We start from the raw sequence: 22,275 nt of genomic DNA, 5'->3' as shown, positions 1-22,275 counted from the left end.
AAGTTCTTGGCCCATGATTAAAAGTCTTTGCCAATTAGTACTCAACAACTTCAATTCATTTTTTTCTGGTTCAAGATGAGTAGGAGCCTAATAAGGCTGTGATAAAAGGGCAAAAGGCACTGAGAGCCAAAAGCGGATTAATGAGCTCCTCCATTTATTTGTCTTCCTAACAGCTGAACTGTTACAACTATTGACACTCTTCAAAAGGTTCCGCTCTGAACCCCGTCCAGGCACTGCAGGCTCCAATGGACATCTTCAAATCCAGAGAATGGAGGGGCAAGAGCTTCCCCTGTGTGATGCCAAAACCAACAAAGCCCCATGGATCAGGTAATGAAACTTCAGCTTTTCCCCCTTTGAGATTTATTTACTGGCAGCTGACAAGGGGCAAATTCAGCTCGAATTGTGCAGTCAAGGCCCTGTCAAGCTTTTAGAGGCACCCTTGTCTTGAAGCACCTTCATGACTGGCATTTCACTCAAAAGCCCTCGGCACTGGTCCTTAACAGCTTATGACATCACAAAGGACACTCCAGACAGATGCCTACATGGCATCCTGCAGCATTTTAAAAGAGAATTAGTGGTTTTAATTATGGTCGTAGTATGAAAGGGAACCATGCAAGCTCCACAGGAGACCTTTGATCAGACCCTTTTGCTAGTACAATGCCACGGAACTGTGACTATTCCTGGTAAGGGGCCTTTTCTTGCTGAATGACTCACCAGTGATCTTTGAATGCAGACAAGCTTCTAGCCCTCCCTCTTCATTAGTGAGCATTTCTATACAGGGGCCTATATAGTTCTTGGAGTCTAGGAGCTATACAATTGGGGGGAAAAGAATCCCTACAGATTCAGGCCTCTACTTAGGAAGTGCTGAAGGACTCTGAGTGACTTTATTCATTAAAACAGGTTGCTATTAATTAACTGTCATAATAAAATAAAGAACTATTATTTGCATTTCTTACTATGTTCTCTTTAGTAATATGTATAAAAGATGCTTGTAACAGAAATGAATTTATTGAACCACTTCCCCACACCCCCCAAGTCCCTGCCCTTTTTTTTTTTTTGGCATTTTGGCAGCAGGACTAATTATTGGACCCAGATTTATGAGCCCAAATGGAAGTAAAACATGAATATAAAATTAATTAAGGAAAGACAAAATCCTTTTTACTTGCTAATCAGTTTAAGCAACTGAAAAAAAAGCAAACAACAATTAGCTTAATTTTTTAGTGATTTCAGAGAATGAGCTAAGACAATAAAACCCCAACCTTTTCAAAATACCATTTGGTTGGTATTTAGTTTGAAGTGTGAGATTATGTAACAACCACAGCTACTCAAAAAAAAAAAAAAAAACGAAACAACAGTATTCTAACTTGAAGCATAACAAGATTCATTCGTAAAAAAAAAAAAGATTTCACTTCTCGGAAACAAAGAATGTCTTTGGTATGGTATTAATGTTTTAAGAATTTAATTTCAATACCAATCCCAATAAGCAGGGCCCTTAAGATTCATGGTCAATATTTTTTTTTTTTTTTTTTTTTTTTTTTTTTTTTTGCGGTACGCGGGCCTCTCACTGCTGTGGCCTCTCCCATTGCGGAGCACAGGCTCCGGACGCACAGGCTCAGCGGCCATGGCCCACGGGCCCAGCCGCTCCGCGGCATGTGGGATCCTCCCAGACTGGGGCACGAACCCGTTTCCCCTGCATCGGCAGGCGGACTCTCAACCACTGCGCCACCAGGGAAGCCCCATGGTCAATATTTTAAGTATATGAAAACAGTTCATTCTCTTCTAGAATCTAATCAAGCAACTCATTTGGTGAAAGACTGTGGAAGTAGGAAGATTTTTCAAAATATTCTCGCTGAAATGCTAATTCAGTAACATGGGCTAAATAGAATTTGCATAAATAGCACATCTCAGTCTCTAACCGCCCCCCGCTCCGAAACAGTACGGCTGCACCATGTACTTATATCTGGGAGATGACTTAGGCTTCCATTTTTTTATGCTGTTTCTTTTCTTGGATGAAAAACTTTTAGATTTTGGAAGCCAAACGTCAAGCAGGTTTTTCACAGTTTGCTGTCTCAGCCATTTTGCATATTTCTCAGACTTTGCAGTTCTTTTCTTAGGTGTTTTAGAGCAACTGAAATATCGGCCAGCTGTGGATCATTCTGGGCCTTCTGAGTGTAGAGACGGAAGTGTCTGATGGTTTCAGATAACAAGAGTTCAGGGTCTGCACCTCTTTCCCGAAGGCGCAGCATCCGTTCACAGGCGATGGCATAGTTCTTATGCCAGTTCACTGGATGTTCCTTTCGTAAATAGACAATCTCCTTATAAAGCTGGAAGACAGCAAAAATGTTGGTATTCCATTGTTATCCCTTGACTTTTTTCAAAAAAAACCCTGAAAACACAGAGAAATTAACACAAGAAAAAAACATCCAAGCAGCCTACAGTAAAAATCTAATTGTTGCTAGGCCATGCAGAAAATGCAAGGATGTTACTATAATTATTACAGTAACAGTAGGCAAATGTGCTTCATCTAAAACTGCTTCTGGGGTTTTTTGGATGTTGCAGAGGGAACCTAAGACACACTGTGTCAGGACAAAATGCTCTTCCTCCAGAAAGACGTTCTGAGAAAGGGATTTAGTTCTAATTCATGGAAAGCTATTTACTCAACAGGCAGAAAGGCTGAAACTCTAAATTTAGCTATTGGAGAAAAAAATAGCTTTCTTTAGAAAACTGCATGGAAAAAGAACTTAAAGAAATTTAAATTTTGTCCCTCATTCTTACATAAATTTCTCTCTATATTATAAACAACAGCAATAACAATAGCAACAATAAAGCACATCAAACAAATCCAGCATCAAACAGACTGGGCATAATAGAATTTAAGAGACATCCTTAAAGTGAGATATTGAAAATCTTCACAGTGTCCTAAAATTACAATTTTCATAGTTAAAACTTTGCCCACAGGAATTCAGAATTTTGTTTTTCAATATCAGAGATAGTATTAATTGGATAGAGTTAGAATCTTTAATATTGAGTTTTCCAGAGGAAAAACATCAAAATTTAACAAATAAACCAAAAAGTAGATGTAAATCTACAAAACAGAATATTATACTTGCTTATTTGGGAATTTCACAGGCTTCTTGGGGATTATCAAATTGGAGTCAGATCCACAGGCACTTGAGTTAAACAGTAGCCTCCATGAGAGCACAGGACAAGCAATGATGCTTTCTCCAGGGACAAGGGCTTTCTGAATTAGAACTATACTCATTACATCATCCAGTTGAAAGGGACCCAATTATATTATCTATTTCCCCAACCCCTACTCCAGAGCAGACAAATGCCTACCTAATCTATTTCAAAACAACATCCCCATGAAAAAGTCCCCAATCCATATTTGATATGTCCTTTTGATATTTAATAACCCTCAGTCCTCACGCTGCCTTTTAAAGCTATTTTCCCCTTAGTTCTCTTCACTCCATAAAATAGGAGAGTCACCTTGCACTTTCATAGACATCAAAGCATTAAGTCAGCCTCCTACCCGTTTATTTTCTTAGTAAAATATTCAAAGCTTCTCCACCTTCCTCATAGTTTTTTGGGTTTTTTTGCCCTATCCGTTGCTCCTCTTCCCAAGCCTCCCTCTGATGAGGGACATGTGTAAAATGCGTGGCAGGCTGCCCGGAACAAAGTAGGCGCTCAGGAACTGCTCAGGTTCTTTTCTTTCCCAAGTTTTCAAAATCCTGATAAGGTTCTGGAGTGCAAGACAGACGCTAGCACTTCATTTCCCAATGGATCAAGAGAATAAGAGGCACGCTCATGACCTCCCTGCTTCAGTCTTCAGACATCAGAACAACTACGCTACCCTTTTCTAGAACATCGACTCATTCTGGATGGCCCATTAGGCCACATGTGCTGTATCTTAAGAAGCTAAGAGTCATTTCTCATCATGTGGAATTACATTTCCCCCTCTAGGCGTGTATCACTGTGACATTAGTGTTAGGGGAACGTATTCTGTCTTGGGGGGAAATCTTCAATGTATCAGATGTTTTCCTAAAGATAACAAAGATCATTCTTGCTCTCCCACTATACCTGAACTTAATGTTCTGTATAAGCTATTGAGCAGGATAATGTAAATAATAACAAAAATATCTTTTATAGCTAACAAGAATGTTCTTGAAAAACCTGTACTAGGGGCTGATTTGTGTTGACCCATGGAGTTTTTGGCCTCATTTTTCTTGCAAATATTGTTATACATCTGGAGACATATGTGAAGGAGATACCTATAGACTGCTACAGACTTGTGTTCACTGAACAGAGTAATGCTTACAGGCCCAAAGGGACAATAAATCCATGAATTAGCTTCAGTGGTGGCCTAACAACTGACCATGGAACAGATCACTGATGAGAATATAAAATATTAGTAAGTCTCAGATTTCTCCCAACTAAATACTACTAGTTTTTCACAGAATTATACAGGGTATTAGAGATGAACCGGATATGACCAGGATATGAGAGAGAATCTATAAAGTTTACAGTCCACTTTTTTTTTTTTAAGAAAAAATAGAGGTCTGGAAAGGTTAACTGGCTCACAGTTGACAGTGAATGGTGGAGCAGGCCTTGAACCTGGACCTCCTGACTGCCAGACAGAACTCCAGCATGCCGCTTCCTATAACTAGTCCCTGGCTGTCCTTGAGTGGGCACCTAGGAGGTTTCCACCTTTGTCCCTGTGGTTCCCTCCTTATGGACTGTCCGCCCTCCCCCACTTTCTCGCTACCCTGCCCCACATCTGCCTGGCCAGTTCCTTCTGATCTTTCAAGATGACACTGCAGTGACATCTCCTCTAGAAGCCTTCCCTCCCTTCCTCACCACCCCCTCCCCAGAAGGCTGTACTCATATGCTGCTCTCTGCTCCCACCGCACCTCTGCAAACCTCTCCTAACTCTCACAACTGAATTAGCTGAGGACCTCATCTTCCATCTCTCTCTCTAGCTTGTGCCTCTTTGACAGCAGGGAATATTCCTGATTGTCTCCATCACAGTATTTGGTACAGACTGGGTGCTCCATAAATGCTCTGTGAGTGAATGAATAAATGAATAAACAATGGACCAATGAGCACAAAATTGAGGAGTAAAATCTGTCATACTAATTGGACACCATGCAATTTTGACTCAGCACCAAACAAGTGCCCTGGCTGAGTAGATCTACAGCAGCCCAGAGACAGCAGAAATACCTCCTCACTTGCTTAGACATACAGCTCCTGGGCTCTGTTCTTATTGGCCTTCGCCAGAATGTCTATTTCCTACAGAGCAGGCTCCAAGACTATCTCTGAAGGTGATGAAGAGCTCAGTGCTATAAATCACAGAAAAGCAGGGACTTGTTAACATAGTGCTACAGCAAAGCAAGCCTCTGCTCTGTACTCCCCTTGCCATCACAGAGGACCAGCTAAGCAAGAGCCTCAGTGTGGCTGGATGTGAAGGCTGTTTGGTTTCCTGGGGCCACATCAGAAGACAGAGCCACTCTCCATGACCCTTTATCTCTCTCATAAAATCCCAACCAGGGCTTCCCTGGTGGTGCAGTGGTTAAGAATCCGCTTGCCAATGCAGGGGACACGGGTTCAAGCCCTGGTTCAGGAAGATCCCACATGCCCCGGAGCAACTAAGCCATGTATCACAATTACTAAGCCTGCGCTCTAGAGCCCGCGAGCCACAACTACTGAGCCCGAGTGCCACAGCTACTGAAGCCTACACGCCTTAGAGCCCATGCTCCACAACAAGAGAAGCCACCACAATGAGAAGCCTGTGCACTGCAACAAAGAGTAGCCCCCGCTCGCCGCAACTAGAGAAAGCCTGTGCACAGCAACGAAGACCCAACGCAGCCAAAAAGAAATAAATAAAAATAAATTAATTAATTTAAAAAAAAAAGAAATCCCAACCAGCCACGGCCTGATCATTTCAAGTGTAGCCAGGGTCATGATTTTGCATAGAGGGCAACCCATCAGAACTTGTTTCTTTTTTTAAATAAAGCCATCATATTAGTTTCCTATTGCTGTTGTAACTAATCACCACAAATGTAGTGGCTTAAAACAATATAAATGTATTATCGAATACTTCTAGGGGTCAAAAGTCAGAAAAATCAAGGTTTTTGTAAAATCAGCAGGGCTGTGTTCCTTCTGGAGGCTCGGGAATCTATTTCCTTGCCCTTTCCAGCTTCCAGAGGCTGCCTGCACTCCCTAACTTGTGGCCCCTTCCTCCATCTTCCAGGCCACATGTGTGGCAATCTTTTAAGTCTTTCTCTCTGACCTCTGCTTGCAACGCCACATCTCCTTCTCTGACTCTGACCTTCCTGCCTCCTTCTTCTAAGGACCCTTGTGATTACGCTGGGCCCACCCGGATAATCCAGGATAATCTCCCCACCGCAAGATCCTTAATCACATCTGCAAAGTGCCCTTTGCCATGTAAGGCCATATATTCATAGGTTCTGAAGATTAAGACATGAACCTCTTTCATTATTTTGCGGACCACAGCCATTTACTTTAGATATTATTTGTGATACACATGACTATTTTTCCATTTATACTGCTTTATAATGCCAAATAAAGCTGGAAACAAAAAAGTAAAAACTCTACTGTGATACACCCTTTCTCCATCCCCAACAGCCACCACCCTCCCACCAAATAAATTTATATATGTAAAAGTACAACATACGTTATATGCGTGAGTGTAGAGTTGAGCTTTCACATTTGAAGGCAAACTTGCGGTTTCTGCCAGGTTGAAGATGAAGAACGGTGTTTTCATCCTGGGAGTGGGAGGGTGTTCATGTCAATTTTACATTCAAAGCTAAATCTGCCAGGCTTTTCCATTGATAAGGAACATGCAAAACCATTTACTGTATTCTTTTCACTTCTCTCATATTAATAGTTTACTCTGGGGCTTCCCTGGTGGCGCAGTGGTAGAGAGTCCGCCTGCCGATGCAGGGGACACGGGTGCCCCGGTCCGGGAGGACCCCACGTGCCGTGGAGCGGCTGGGCCTGTGAGCCATGGCCGCTGAGCCCACGCGTCCGGAGCCTGTGCTCCACAACGGGAGAGGCCACAACAGCGAGAGGCCCATGTACCACAAAAAAAAAAAAGTTTACTCTGAACCAACAGTAATCCTCCCCCCGCCATCCCAAGACACTGCATTCACACCTACTGCCAAATCGTAGAAAAAAGCTTATGTTCATCATCCCTATTGTACATCATCTTCCCTCCAGATGTACATTTCATTATGCAAGAGCAGCTAGGAGGTGGAGACTTGCTGAGTTTGTCAGCATATCCCTGAAGGTACCCATCGCGACAGTTCATGCCATGTGTGACCAGTTCTTCAAAGATGGCTGGACTCTTTGACCACATGAACTCATCCAAATTGTATTCAGCACACCAATTAAATCAATAGCCTGAATAATGACCTGCTTTCTTCTTTTATGTGATTTCTCCCCCAGCTTTCCCGCATTCAATCACAGTGAGGAATTGTGGAGACATTCGGTGTATCTTTGATTAGTTCTTCAAAGCAAGTATTTGTTCCTATAACTGGGCTGATAACTTGAAATATGCAATTTGCTGACTTTTTCAAAAACACTACTGCAAAAACTGTATCTTTTTTTGTAATTGTTATTTTGTCAAGAACCATTTCTTAGCAATTTTTTTTTAAAGATTTTTTTGATGTGGACCACTTTCAGAGTCTTTATTGCATCTGTCACAACGTTACCCCTGCTTTATGCTTTGGCCCTTTGGCCACAAGGCATGCAGGATCCCAGCTCCCCAACCAGGGATCGAACCTGCACCCCCCGCACCGGAAGGCAAAGCCCCAACCACTGGACCGCCAGGGAAGTCCCTCTTGACAATTTTTTAAAAAACCTCTTTAAATGTTATGTAAGCCCTTTACACCCTAACTCAATTCTTGGTGCAAAGCACAGTCCCTGGCCCAGAGTGGGCATCAACACATTTTTACTGGAGGAAGCACTTCATACTTGGTACCCCTGTCTGCATCACTTAGGACTTTTACATTAATATTTAGGCCAAAGTCTGTTAGTGTTAGATGTTTTGAATATTTTAAAAGAATGACAGGAACCCAGAGAGTCAAGAGCATCACCATGAAGTATTTGTTCCACACAGGAACAACAGGAAAGTACAGTATCTAGCACATGAATAGTCAGATCTCTTTGAACATGTCTGTCTGCTCCATTAGACTGAGCTCCTTGAGAGTAGGAACTGTGTCATATTCATATGTGTAGCTTCCATGCCTAGCACAGTGCCTGGTCTCTAGGAAGTTTTCAATAAGTGCTTAAATAATTAACTAGCACATTACACATGGAGACAGGGTTGTAATTATCAACTTCTCCTCAATCAATTACACTCACTTTGGTTTAGTTGAGATAGGAGAGCATAGGAATTAGGAATGTTCCAGAGTCAGACAGATGTAAGTTTTGGACTCTATTGGTAGAACTATGTGGCCTTGGACAAGTAACCTCTCTACCTCCAGTTTGTTCTTTTGTAAAACGGGGATAATAATAACTTCTTCACAGGTTATTGTGAGGATGAAATGAGATTATGCATGGGTAATGATTAGTACAATGCCTCAAACAAAATAATTGCTCATAAGTATTATTTTTATGATCCCCACGCACCACTACTCCCCAGGTGAAAAGCGCCAGAGGCTCTTCTGCTGCATTACAAACAGACTGCAAACACACACGTGTACATTATTTACCTGGCTTGCCACATCTCTTCATTGGCCACAGATTCCCAGGAAGATGGAGCAAACCTGCAGTTACAAGAAAACAGTAACATGTTTCTGCTACTACCTTTACTGCTGTGGACATGTAATTCTTGTTTTATAATCTTACAAGGCAAATAAAATAGGCTGCATCCTGAAGTACTGATAGAGACCAAAATAACAAACTTATTCTCCTAGAAAAATTTGATCATTAGGAATTTGAGGTTTTGGTGAATGTATTCTTAATCTGCATAATGAGCCCCGGTGCCTCACGGGGGCAAACTAAAGATTAGTGGGAAGAGGCTGGAGGCATTTGGGGAGCCAGCTGTTCCTAAGAACTGTCAGGTGGGCGATGGGGCAGGGGTGAGGCCTGGGTCACTCTATGGACACAGCTAAGAGCCACTGAGCTGTAAAGAGAGGGGACTCCCGGCTTGGATAAATCATTGCTGGAGCTAGGATGCTGCTCCAGAAACAGTGGCTGAACCATTTGCTGATTTTTTTTTCACTTAATTAAAGTTTCTTTTATTATGTATCTATTTTGACAGAATGGAGATAATGAGTGATGCCATGTACCTGTACTGTTGTCAGCTGTTTGGAGAACAGGTGATTTTCTAACTTTTCCTCACAATGGTCACAGAGTACTTTTTTTTGGCCGCACCGTGCAGCTTGTGGGATCCTAGTTCTCCGACCAGGGATTGAACCTGGGCCACGGCAGTGAAAGCGCTGAGTCCTAACCACTTGACTGCCAGGGAATTCCCGTCACAGAGCACTCTGATGTAGAACTACTTATCCAGCTCTCACTGGTGCACAGCAATGTGGTCTATTTGCTCATATTGACTCAAAAAACTTTGGCACCATTTGTTCATATGATCTTGACTGTTGTTCTTAAATTATAAGTAATAATTATCTAATCTTTGAATAATTCATAATTTAAAAAATAGGCAATGGAGACACCTATCTTCAGATGGTGACTCATCTTCCATATGAGAGAGAGTCAAGTCTAGGGAGAAATGCTTCCAGGAAGACTAATCATGCCCAAAACGACAGACCAAGGCTGATGACAAACAACTGAAGAAAAAGTTACTCAAGTCCCAGTCTTCTCTACAGAGAAGTGATCTGCCATTCTTGAAGGAAAAAAAATATGAGTTTATGCAGGTGGAAACTATCATGGGCAACAGAGTGAGTGCCTTTTAAAGCTCTGTTGCAGTTAATAAATCTCTTCCACTTTTAGGGTCTAAGCTACAGGATGGTGGACCGTGTAGCATTACAACAGCTGGAGGTGGACGGTGGCACATGTTTAACTACTGTGGTGCCCAATCTACCACCACCGCCCTTCCTCCATCTCCAAGCCTGAGGACAAGAAATATATGTTCTCTTTCTCTATTACAATACTCTGTGGGCAGCAAATAACGATATTAACTACTAATAAAAAAACACAAAATACATCAAATAATTAAAAGGCATCTCAAAATTTAGTAAGTTTTTTAGGCACACAAAATGGCTATACACTGACGAAAAACATAACTGCTCTCCATACCTTCCATAGTCTTCAGTCCAGTTATAGATGTTTCTCGTAAGTTTAATCCACTCCTCAGGGTTGAATACAATCTCCGAAGAAACTAATTTGTCACAAGAACCCCATGGCCAAAGTGAATAGTTCTTTTTCCAGGTTGGGTCGCCTTCATGAATTCCTATGCAAACAAATGTTTCTTTTCTATTGAAAACAGAAAAATATGCATTTTTAACTTAAAGTTCTAAATGTTAAAGTATAGCTCATGAAGGGTCATTTCTGACTCTTTAAACCTTGGTTACCAATAAACCATTTGTGAACACTCTGGTTTATTTAAATCTCTCCCAAATAGATTGTTTTAAATTTACATTGAGGGACTTCCCTGGTGGTGCAGTGGTTGGGAATCCACCTGCCAATGTAGGGAACACAGGTTCGATCCTTAGTCCAGGAAGATCCCACATGCCACGGAGCAACTAAGCCCGTGCGCCACCACTACTGAGCCTGCACTCTAGAGCCCGTGAGCCATAACTACTGAGCTCGCATGCCACAACTACTGAAGCCCACGCACCTAGAGCACGTGCTCTGCAACAAGAGAAGCCACCGCAATGAGAAGCCTGTGCGCCACAACGAAGAGTAGCCTCTGCTCGCCGCAACTAGAGAAAAGCCCGTGCACAGCAACAAAGACCCAATGCAGCCAAAAATAAATAAATTTACATTGATATTAGTGTAAAAAATGCTGTTTGGGAGGTTGAGGCGAAGCACACAGACATAAATGATAAAACTACCTGTTTGGGACATTGTAAGAAATCACGTGGGGATAAGCACTGTTACAAGGAATGCTTCTGTGGTTCTGTCTCATGTGTAAATATACATATTATTTGATACCTTTAAAATTTTATAGGTGGAAATAGTAGTAGTAGTAGTACTACTACTACTAATCTCTCCTTCCTCAAATTTCCATTGCATTTTATTTTTAATCTCTTTTAACATTATTTTATTGAACTTATCTTCATTTATAAATCTTTCTGAGAAGCCCAGAAGCATCCTGAGGATAGGCTCTCTATCTCTGAATTAATTCAAAATCCCACATAGCATGATGCATAGCTAATACACAATATTTGCTGAATAAAATTAATTAGATTTGACTATTAGCATCTTCAAATCCTGCAAAAATTCGTAATAGAAGTGGTTTAAGTAAGCTTGGCTCAAAAGTATTATAATTGACTGGTTCTATTCCAATTTTTGGTGTATACCTTAACAGCTATTACCAAGTAGAAAAAAAAAAGGAGCATATTAGGAGCAATTACTTGAAAGTAAAAACTTCATGAACTTTGAAACAAGACAACTTCTGGCTTAGATTCTGGACTTTTTCCACTATGTATTACCCCTATGATTTGGGGGAAATTACTTAATTACCTGTGTCTGGTCTCCTCATCAGTGAAATAGGTATGAACTATCTTTCACAGCTGTTTAAGATTAAATGAGATATCTGACATAAAGTAAAACATAATAGAGTTCTGATTCTAGGGAAGATGGAGTCATCATATTCTATTCTGTCTCTCTCACTGCACCCAACTATAATTTCTGAACAGAAGACCTGGAACAACTATCTGAAGACTCTGAAAAGTAAATGGTGGAAAGAAGATTGAAGGAAGAAAGCAGAATTCTAAGTGCCACCAAATCTGCAGTGAGTTTATCCCTTTTCCCCTTCCAGGATTACCTGGCCTGGACTCAAAGGAAGCCTGAAACCCAAAAGTACATACCAAGTAAGGACAGAAAGAACTCCAAGAAAAGCCCGGCCCCCTCCCTTTTTCCTAGCCCAAAGGGCAGGAAAAGGAACTTGTACGGACTGGGGAGAGCAGAGGAAATCCCCAGGATGTTTTCCCTTCTTTCCTTCCCTGGGCACCAGGCAATACTGTGCCAGCAGCAGCACAGTTACAGCAGTGGCAGCTGGGCAGGTCCCTATAGCTCTGAGGAAGGGGAACACTTCTCACTAATCAGAGGAGCTGTGGTTCCAAAGGTTGGGAGCAAATTCCTATTACTCCTCCACTGGGTGAACTTGAAGACAGATCAAGAGAAATTATACAATTTAAACAAAGAGAAAAAATATTGAGAAAAATGTACAGAGTTTAGGCACCTGTGGGACAATATCAAAAGGTCTAACACTGGTGTCATCAGAATCCCAGAAGGAGAAGAGAAAGAAGCTGGGGCAGAAAAAGTACTTAAATCAGGAAGCTTCCAAATTTTGTGAAAGACATAATCTTTCAGATTCGAGACACTCAGTAAATCCCAAGTAGGTTAAACTCAAAGAAATTCATGCCCAGATACATCATAATCAGACTGCTGAAAACTAAAGACAAATAAAAAATCTTGAAAGCAGCCAGAGAAAAACAACACATTTCACACAAGAGAAACAATGATTTGAATAACTGCAGATTTCTCATCAGAAACCATGCATGTCAAAAGGATATAAAATAACATTGTTAAAGTGGTGGGGGAAAAAAAAGAACTATCAAGCCAGAATTCCATATCCAGAAATATCCTTCAAAAATGAAGGTGAAATAAAGACATTTTCAGATACAGGAAAACTAAGAGAATTCACTGCTAACAGTCTTGCTCTAAAAGAAATGTTAAAGGACTAATTTCAGATGAAGAGAAATGATACAAGAGGGAAGCCTGGAATATCAGGATTGCAGGAAGAGCAAAAGATCTGGTAAATATGTGGACAAATATTTTAGATTATCTTTTCTCTTAGATTTTAAAATATATGTATGATGGTTGAAAACAAAAATTATCACATGTCTAACATATTTGACAACTCAATCAAAAGTGGGGAGGTTAAAGGAACTTATATGCCACTAAGGTTTCTACAGTTCACTTGAAGTAGTAAGTAGACTATAAAAAGTTAAGTATGTCTGTATACTGTAATTCCAAGAGCAACCACTGGAAAAATTTACCAAGAGACATAGTAAAAATAATTTAACATGGAATACTAGAAAAAATCAAAGTATCCCAAAGAAAGCAGGAAGGGAAACAGTAGAATGAAAAACAGAGAAACAAACAGAAAACAAATAACAAAATGATAGATGTACATCTAAAACATATCAATATTTACATTAAATGCAAATGATCTGAATACACAATGAAAACATAGACATTGTCAGATGTATAATAAAACAAGAGCCAAATATGTACTGTCTACAAGAAACCCACTTTAAACATGACATAGGTGGTTAAAAGCAAAAGGATAAAAAGAGAAATACCATGAAAACACTAATCAAATTAAAACCAACCAAAAACCCAGAAGGATTTTTTTGTAAATATAGAAAAAGGTGCAAATGCAATTCAATGAAGAAAGAATAATGTTTTCAACAAATGATATTCATATGCAAAAAAAGACCTTTGTTCTAAGCAACACCCTTGCAAAAATTAACTCAAAAGGGACCATTGATCTGAAATGTAAAACATAAAACTATAAAACTCTTAGAAGAAAACATGAGAGAATCTTTGTGACCTGGTATTAGGCAAAGAGTTCTTAGATATGAGATCAAACAGTATGATCCATAAAAGAAAAAAATGATAATTGGATTTCATCAAAATAAAGAAACTTTTATCTGCAAAAGACACTTTGAAGAGAACAAAAAGACTGGGAGAAAATATTTATGAATCACGTATTTGACAAAGGATTTGAATCTAGAATATACACAGAACTCTCACAACTCAATAGTAAAAAAAACAAACAATCCAGTAATCCCACTCCTAGGTATGAAAACATATTTACACACAAACATGTACATGAATGTTTATAGCAGCTCTATTCACAAATGCCCCAAACTGGAAACAACCCAAATATCCTTCAACAGGTGGATGGATAAACTGTAGTACATCCATACAATGGAATACTACTCAGTAACAAAAAGGAATAAACTATTGATATACAACAATAACTTGTATGGATCTCCAAGGCATTATGCTAAGTGAAATATGCTGATGTCAAAAAGTCACATACTTTATGAGTCCATTTATATGACATTCTGGAAAAGTTAAAACTATAGGAACAGAGAATAGATCAGTGGTTGTGAGGGTTAGGGCTTCGGGGACAGTATGATGACACAGGACAGTGAAAGGGAGTTTCTGGGGTCATGGATGTGTTCTGTATCCTAATTGTTCCTACCCACTTGGCAAATTCTTACTTAGCCTTTAAGTCTCCAACATTTTATCCATACCACTATTATCATGCTTGCCAGCTGATATTATAACTTATCTGTTTCATGTTTAAGGTACCACTTGACACCTCTCTGAAAGACTGCAACAGCAGGGATCACATCCATGCATCTGCAGCTAGTATAGGTCTTGGGACCTTTTGAATACCCAATATTTATTAAATAAATACTGCATGAATGCCCCTGGGCAGAATTAATTGCTTCCTCATCTGTGCTCCCAGAACACTTGGCTTATACTGTGAATTAAATCATCTATTTAGTAAACACACATTGAACATTTACTGTGTCTCACACTTTACAAGGCTTTGTATAGAGCTTATGCCATCATATTATGGCCAATTGTATTCGTATCTGTGTATAGATACAACTAGATTGTAGTCTTACTTAAATCTGGAACTGTCTCACTTTATTGCCTAATACAAACTGGTATATAGTAGGTTCAATTAATGTTTATAAGGTTGAATTAAATAAAATTCACCAAAAAATGCTGATTTGGAGATGTTAATTGTTAACATTTTATTCCACAATAGAACAATTATTCTCGCAGCACATTTATACCTATCACCTTCATATTACTTCATGAGCCAGAGTAAACTTCAGGCTCTGAACACCAAAAATACCACATCATTAGGTTCTTGGTAAGGGATAGTTTAACTTTTACAAAGAATTTCTGAAGTCTCCTTTATAAGAGAATAGAAATTATGAAATAAGTTTTCTTCTTCACGCTCTGGACAATCCCAAGCATTTCATGGACAGGAAAAATGTTCAACACTCTACCACTGAAGGAGTAATTTATTCTTGACCTTAACTATGAATAATTTTATGTTCTCAAGTATAGAATTCACAATTCTCATGTTATCTCAGCCAGCATAACTGTAGGTGTTTTTCTTATTTATAAAAATGCCTTATCCTTTAGAAAAAAATCCTTAAGCTATTTTTATATAGTGATTATTCCTGGAAAACATTTGCATTAAACTTAAAAGGGGGCCATGGTGTTGATCAGGGGGAAACTATAATTGCTTGCGATCTACCTGCAATGATTTCAAGTAGGCAGGCACATCTCCAATTTCTCTGAATTGTACTAAGATCTTATTTGCTATTCTTGCTAATCTGTCTTTATTTTTCTTTTACCCAGAACAATAACATTTATTTCTGCCTGGCCTCATTTATGCACAGATATTCAATTTAATTACAGAGATAATCTCACCGGTGACAGGGAAATAGGTGTAGAAAATTGGTCTTTTGGATGAAGCACAGCTGCTACATAAACAATTTTAGAAAAGCTTAAGATTTTAGAAAAGCTATTATATGAAAAGAGTGCTTACAGTTTATTTACTTCAAGAAAATGATAAAGATTAAATGTGACCATTCCACTAGGTAATACTCCTTCCACAGGATTCCACCGGTTCCCAGGAAATTTGACGCCTGGTAAATGCTTTGCCATCTTGGGTAAATACCACTCATAAGTCATCATCTGCCAGAAAGATAAAATATGATATCATGCTTTTAATATGTTTCTTTAAAAAGAGTCAAGTTTATCAAGGACAATGAAAAGGTTCTAAAATGTGGAGGTACTCATTAAATATAAACATAATTGAAAAGTACATACAAATGCAACTGAGGTATGTGGCACTGACTCTTCTTCTAATGCCTTAGACCTTAGGTTTCATGCCTTAAATTATAACTATCAGCCATCAATAAAAGCAGCACCTAGTTTCACTTACCTCCATGCATGTGCCAGACTACCCAGAATGACCTCCCGCTCTCATGCCTAGAGAGTGTACGGAGCTTTCGGAACCAGCTTAAACACCACTGCCTCTCAGATGCCTCCCCCAGGTCCCATGCTCCTACAGCACTTTGTACCTACCTCAGTTATAGCTCTTAGCCTATTCCTCACTAGACTGCAAGCTCCTACATGAAAGGGGCTGTTTTCGTCTCACTGCCTCTGCGCCTATCACATTGCCTGGCACAGAATACTTCCCAAACTATGTTTGCTGGACCTGAAATGTCCTTAGGGGCTGTTTTCGTCTCACTGCCTCTGCGCCTATCACATTGCCTGGCACAGAATACTTCCCAAACTATGTTTGCTGGACCTGAAATGTCCTTCTGATGGCCAGACTAGAAAACCTAGGCAAAATACAGAGACGTGTCATTACTCTGTTCTTTCATTCATTCATTCAAAAAACAAGTATTGCTCACCTATAATGAAGAAGATATAATCCCTGCCCTTGAGAAGCTCAATTATATGATAACCTAGGCCTCAAAATTAAAAACCCTTTGGCTAAATTATCTTAATTTATTAGTAGCTCCAAATTAATTACATATTCTTTTGATTAAAATAAATCATTAGTATCAAAATTTTTTTAATTCTATACTTAATATATACTTCATTCTATACTTTTATATGTACAGATTTCTTTTTTTTTTTTTAAAGAAAAGACTCCTATTTACACCTTCAAAGCTTCATTAAGTTTGGATATCATCGTTTGAGCAATTATGCTTATGTTTTACTTGTCTATACAAGTCATTTAACTAGAAGTGACAAATTAATTTTAATCTAAGTGTACATTGTAAATACTCAAAAAATACTTATTGAATTAGAGTTTATTACCCAATAGTTTCAGTTCTTGGGTATAGTAACATTAATTAAATACCCACTGTGTGCTATGGCCTTACTCTTTCTAATTTAATTCTCATAATATCCTTATTATGTGAGAATAATTAAATTATATCAGATACTGTTGATTGCCCACTCAACAGCCAATCCTTTCCAACTAACACAATCCTGGTTTTAATCAGGTAGTTCTAGTCATTCTCCTTTGCTAGTGAGTAGTTTAGGAGTGGTCATGTGACCCAATACTGGTTAGTGGGGCTCAAGGAGAGGTCTGCTGGGGGCATCTAGGGTACATGTTACTCCCAATACAGAGAGAGAGAGAGAAAGAGAGAGACCCCAGAAGAAGCACTTTGCATGTGATGTTTGGAACCAGGCATCCATCAGTTCAAGAGACCTGCAGAAAAGCTGCCCCAGAACACTGTCATCATGGAACTGCTTGTATTATCAATCCTAAAACCTCCTCTCTCCAGACTACTTGTTTTGTGAGATTAAAAACTCCATAGTTTACGCTACTCTTAGACAGGGATTTTGTTCCTTACATTCAGAAGCATCCTAACTTACTTATCTAATGATCATTTCCACTTATAGATAAGGAAACAGAAGCTCTGAGAGGAAAAATCAATAGACCGAAGTCACACATCCAGGAAGTGAGAGGATGAGGACTTGAATTTGGGTCTAATTAACTTTGAAATCCAAGCTTCTCAATCATAGTAGCTGTCATCCCAAATAGTATTTAAAATCATAGTAAGATACCATATTTTCAACAAATGATCTAGCTTTGGTCAGATGCTAGACTGAAGATCAAATTAATCATTTGTGTACATGATATAAATGCAAACTCCTTCTAAAAATATGTGTAATTTTCAAATTTCCCTATATTTGCAAATCCGTTTATAGTGTTCTCAAAAAATTTTAATTTTTCATTAATTGAATGAAATTTATTAAGTAAGTATTGTGCCTAATAGTTTGCTCAAACTAAATGTATTTTTTCAAGGTTAAGGATTTCTCTTTTCCTGAGAACTGTTCTAAAAACACCAGAGAAAGATTTGTTCCCTTTAACTATTTATGGCTTAAACAATAAATCCTATAGTTTACATATGTTTTTCAGTTCAAGAAGATTGTTTTAACAGACCTTGAAATTTTCACAAGTCCTCTCCAAAAATACTTTTGTCATAAGATCAACAAAATTTACAAATAAATTCTATAGCAGAATCGTGGTTAATAATTTCTATTTTGCATGAAATGTATACCAACCTGCAGTATGACTTATTTTATAGCCAGCCTTATTTATTTTAATCCCTGGATCACTGGGAAGTGTTAATTTGAATGGTTGAGTTGGCTGGATGTAAAAGAACAATTTAAAAATAAATTTACAACACAACATTGTCATGGTCTGTCACGTGAACTAGAGACCTAGGATGCTGTTTGAATCTAATATGAAACACATTCATTCTAAGAACATTCAGTTTAAAAAGGAAAGAAGCAACTCATGACTTTTCATATTAGTTAAAATAAAGAAAAGAATGTGATATATATTTTACCTAAAAGTGATCATAGAAACTGTACCCACTCAATGTTTAAAAAAAATAGTTCTTTAAAAAACACATGTTTTAAAATGATCGCTACTACTATATTCTAAGCGTATCTTTCATATACTTACTTCCTGATCCACTAATGAAATATCTGGCCTCAGTCCCTCACAATAATGCATGTAACGGAGAGAATTCCCTGGCAGATCTCCTCTGAGTAAGATAATTGCATCATGAGGCATAGAGGCTAGAAGATTCTTTGCAAACTTATCGATCACATAGTTGGTCCTTTGGTCACAAATGCTAAATAAAAGGATTACAAAATATTAAAATAGCAACACATTGTTTTAGTTTTAATAAGACTGGGCTTATTTCCTGCTCCATTCCTTTCCCATCACACAATCTACATTTAGTGCTTTAAAATATTCTAACATATCTTCTAAGAGGATGCATATATTTGAAAAGGGAACACTATTAACTGGGAAAAAAAAAAGGAACTAATTGTGCAATTGAGAAAAATCAGCATACTGCTTTACTTCTGGAATTCATTATCATTTCCATAAAAAAGGGAATCAGTTAGTGGTCAATAATAAGTACTTTTTTTCCTAAAAGCATATCCAATTTCACTAAAAAGAAGTAAGGTTTCTGATTCCACTTGGAGTTTAAGGTAATTTCATGTTAATTCCATTTAGCTCAAAGGAATTTTCAGAAATGCAAAAGGAAATCTGCCAGTTTCTGGCATAAATTTGCACGTTTGTCTGACTCTCTTGCACATAGAGGTTGATCCTTTCCACCACTTCCCTGGACCAAAGACTCCCTGTGTTCCTCTCTCCCTTCTAGACTGAGAAATCACTAGAGAATGAGACCAATGAGAAAGAAGGGAAGGAATAATTTGTTGAGATGTTGACTTCTCTCCAGGCATTATTTGCCATTGCCAACAACAGCAGTACAACTCTTTTCAATGATGAAGTGGACTTCCTAACTTCAAAGAAAAAACTGGCATGAATTCTGAGAGCTTTCCATGAAAAAAGAAAAAGAATACAAGAAAGGAAAAGCATCGAAAAACAGAAGAAGCAATGTCCTTCCTGTTATTATCAGGTCCATTACATGTAATGGTACTGAAAAACACAGCCTAAAGTTGATTCACTGGGTTAGCATCACAAAGCAAATGAATACTTCCAGGAACAAAATATTATCCTTGCCTTTGTAACTGATGCAACCATTTTCTACTGTGATTCCCTACATTGCAGGGCGATGCCTCACATTTTGCCACCCAGGAAGGTTGCTGTCTATTCCATTCACCTGGGGTAAAAAAAGAACCAAAACAAAACCAAACCACCCAGTCTGTGCAGGCATCCCTGGTGTGGAACTGGAATTGCCCTGAAGGCCTGAGCCACGAGAAGACTGGGATAAAAAAGGGTGAGTGGAACTTCCCTGGTGGCACAGTGGTTAAGAATCTGCCTGCTAATGCAGGGGACACGGGTTCGAGCCCTGCTCCGGGAAGATCCCACGTGCTGCAGAGCAACTAAGCCCGTGTGCCACAACTACAGAGCCTGTGCTCTAGAGCCCACGAGCCACAACTACTGAGCCCACATGCCACAACTACTGAAGCCTGCGCACCTAGAGCCCACGAGCCACAGCTACTGACCCCGCACTCTAGAGCCCGTGAGCCACAGCTACTGACCCTGCATGCCTAGAGCCGGTGCTCCTCAACAAGAGAAGGCACCGCAATGAGAAGCCCCCGCACCGCAACGAAGAGGAGCCCCCGCTCGCCATAACTAGAGAAAGCCTGTGCACAGCAACGAAGACCCAGTGCAGCCAAACAAACAAATAAATAGTTAAGGTTTTCTTTTTTAAAAAAAGGGTGGGAAACACACTATGGGCTCGGCAAACCCTTTTTGAGCTTGGAGTTGTATCTGGGACCTGCATCCCCTTCCCACAAGGCCTCCTGGTGACACAGCCTTCCTAACACCGGCTCTTCCTCAGTATTATAAAGAACATCCGTTTTTCAAGTTACGTTGAAAGCGGGAATGTAACCTTTTAAAGCACCAATCAAATCTCAGTGTAACTAAACTCCAATGGACTCTTCCACTTCTGTAATGTTTACTCAATACTGCTGCAAATAAATGAACTATCATCTAAACTTTACATCTTTTATGTTAGACTGAAGTTTTCATTATAATGGTTATTAAGCAGATTTTGAAAAACATATATAATACTAATAATGCATAAGGGTTAAGAAACTTCTAGAACTTTGATTATTTAAAATACTTAATATACACTACTACACAGAGTACTAGATAAGGGCCAAGGATTACTCAAAAGATGAAATCTTTGAAGCATAAAGTGAATTATTTTAGGGCATACAAAAAAACCCCAAATGTCTTTAGTCTCCATCTAAGTGGTATTTTATTTATTTTTTTTATTTAACAAATTTAATCAGTTATACATATACATATGTTCCCATATCCCCTCCCTATTAAGTGGTATTTTAGATCATGGAATTTTACGTACACTCCAGATTCTACAAAGTATCTCTAGGATTCCTTAGTGGAAAATATACAGAGTGTTTACATGTACCACCCAAAACCTTGTTTGCAATGGCCTGAAACTACACATCACTCATGCTGAGATTCTTGTTCAAAAGTTTAAGAACCACTGCATTCAGACCAAGCTGTCTCATTTTGAAAACTAGTGGAAGGTAAAAATAAGACAAACCCCTAGAATCTAAATATCCAAATGCCTCTGGCTTGAATGCTACTTTTCATAAAAATAACCATGTGTTACCTATAATTAGAATATATTTGGTAAATTACAAAAAGAGCTGCTGAAAGCCATTCCAGACACTGAAGCCCATTGGTGTTCAGTACTCGGTTACTCTCAGAAACAAGTGCAGCCAAACCGATGCCAGCGAGGACAGCCACCACTGCATTGCTCTGCATCCAGAATCGTTCCACCTGTGAAAGAGGCATGCAAACAGTGTGTCCAGTTGACTGGTTCATGCAATCAATCAGGTATTTATATATTTTAAAAATATATTGCATGTATCTAGTTGCTTATGCCTGTGTCATTTAGGTATTCTTAACTGACTTCTCCAACCTAACTCCACGTCACTTTACTTTTCAATTTTCAAGCATTCCTCCTTCCCTGTTTGACGTGTGGATCTCCCTTTTTGGATCCACACATTCTTTTCTATACTACAAACTTCATCTTGAACTCTTTATTCTAACATGCAAAGCAGAAGAGGTAGAGAAATGCTTTTGTTTAACTCCTGATATTTCCTTCCATGTAGAGAAGCTCCACTAGTGTAACACTCCTGGCTTCTCTCTACCCTCACTTATTTCTTCCTGAAGGATTGCAGGGACTGGGCTGACTGGGGAGTTTGGGAGCTGGGACTGGGCCTGCATAGCCCTCCTCTTTCCTCTTGGATGTGAGCCGCCCACAGGAAGTACTTGTCCAGGGGCAGACTCTGGGGTGAGGTGAGCTGGGGAGGGGAGAGGCCTGCCCTGTGCAGCACTGCCTGTGACTAGCCCATTCAGGGATGCAGGATGAGGAGACTCCCTTCCCCACAGATATTAACCACATTCTCCAATCTCAGCATTATGGGTAACAAAGGTGATTCTCCCACCCAATGTACTGGTTTATCGTGTTCTCAACT

At 39.3% G+C, this 22,275-nt stretch overlaps 1 protein-coding gene across 1 annotated transcript in view; it reads right to left on the bottom strand.

Moving 5' to 3' along the window:
- Positions 1-1,743: 1,743 nt before the first annotated feature.
- The window catches only part of TMEM260 (transmembrane protein 260), a gene marked incomplete at its 5' end in the record, with an annotated part of 32,690 nt that continues 12,158 nt past the window's right edge, over positions 1,744-22,275 (bottom strand). The window contains 7 exons of the mRNA XM_079699911.1: positions 1,744-2,324; positions 6,695-6,785; positions 8,736-8,789; positions 10,279-10,455; positions 15,800-15,948; positions 18,749-18,920; positions 21,405-21,574. Coding sequence (XP_079556037.1) covers positions 2,070-2,324; positions 6,695-6,785; positions 8,736-8,789; positions 10,279-10,455; positions 15,800-15,948; positions 18,749-18,920; positions 21,405-21,574 — 1,068 coding nt within the window. The 3' untranslated portion in view covers positions 1,744-2,069. The remainder of the gene's footprint in view (positions 2,325-6,694; positions 6,786-8,735; positions 8,790-10,278; positions 10,456-15,799; positions 15,949-18,748; positions 18,921-21,404; positions 21,575-22,275) is intronic.

Source organism: Hyperoodon ampullatus (assembly GCF_949752795.1).
Source record: "Hyperoodon ampullatus genome assembly, chromosome: 3".
Taxonomy (NCBI): Eukaryota; Metazoa; Chordata; class Mammalia; order Artiodactyla; family Ziphiidae; genus Hyperoodon; species Hyperoodon ampullatus.
Note: the sequence above shows the minus strand (reverse complement) of the source record. Positions and strands in the feature narration are given on the sequence as shown.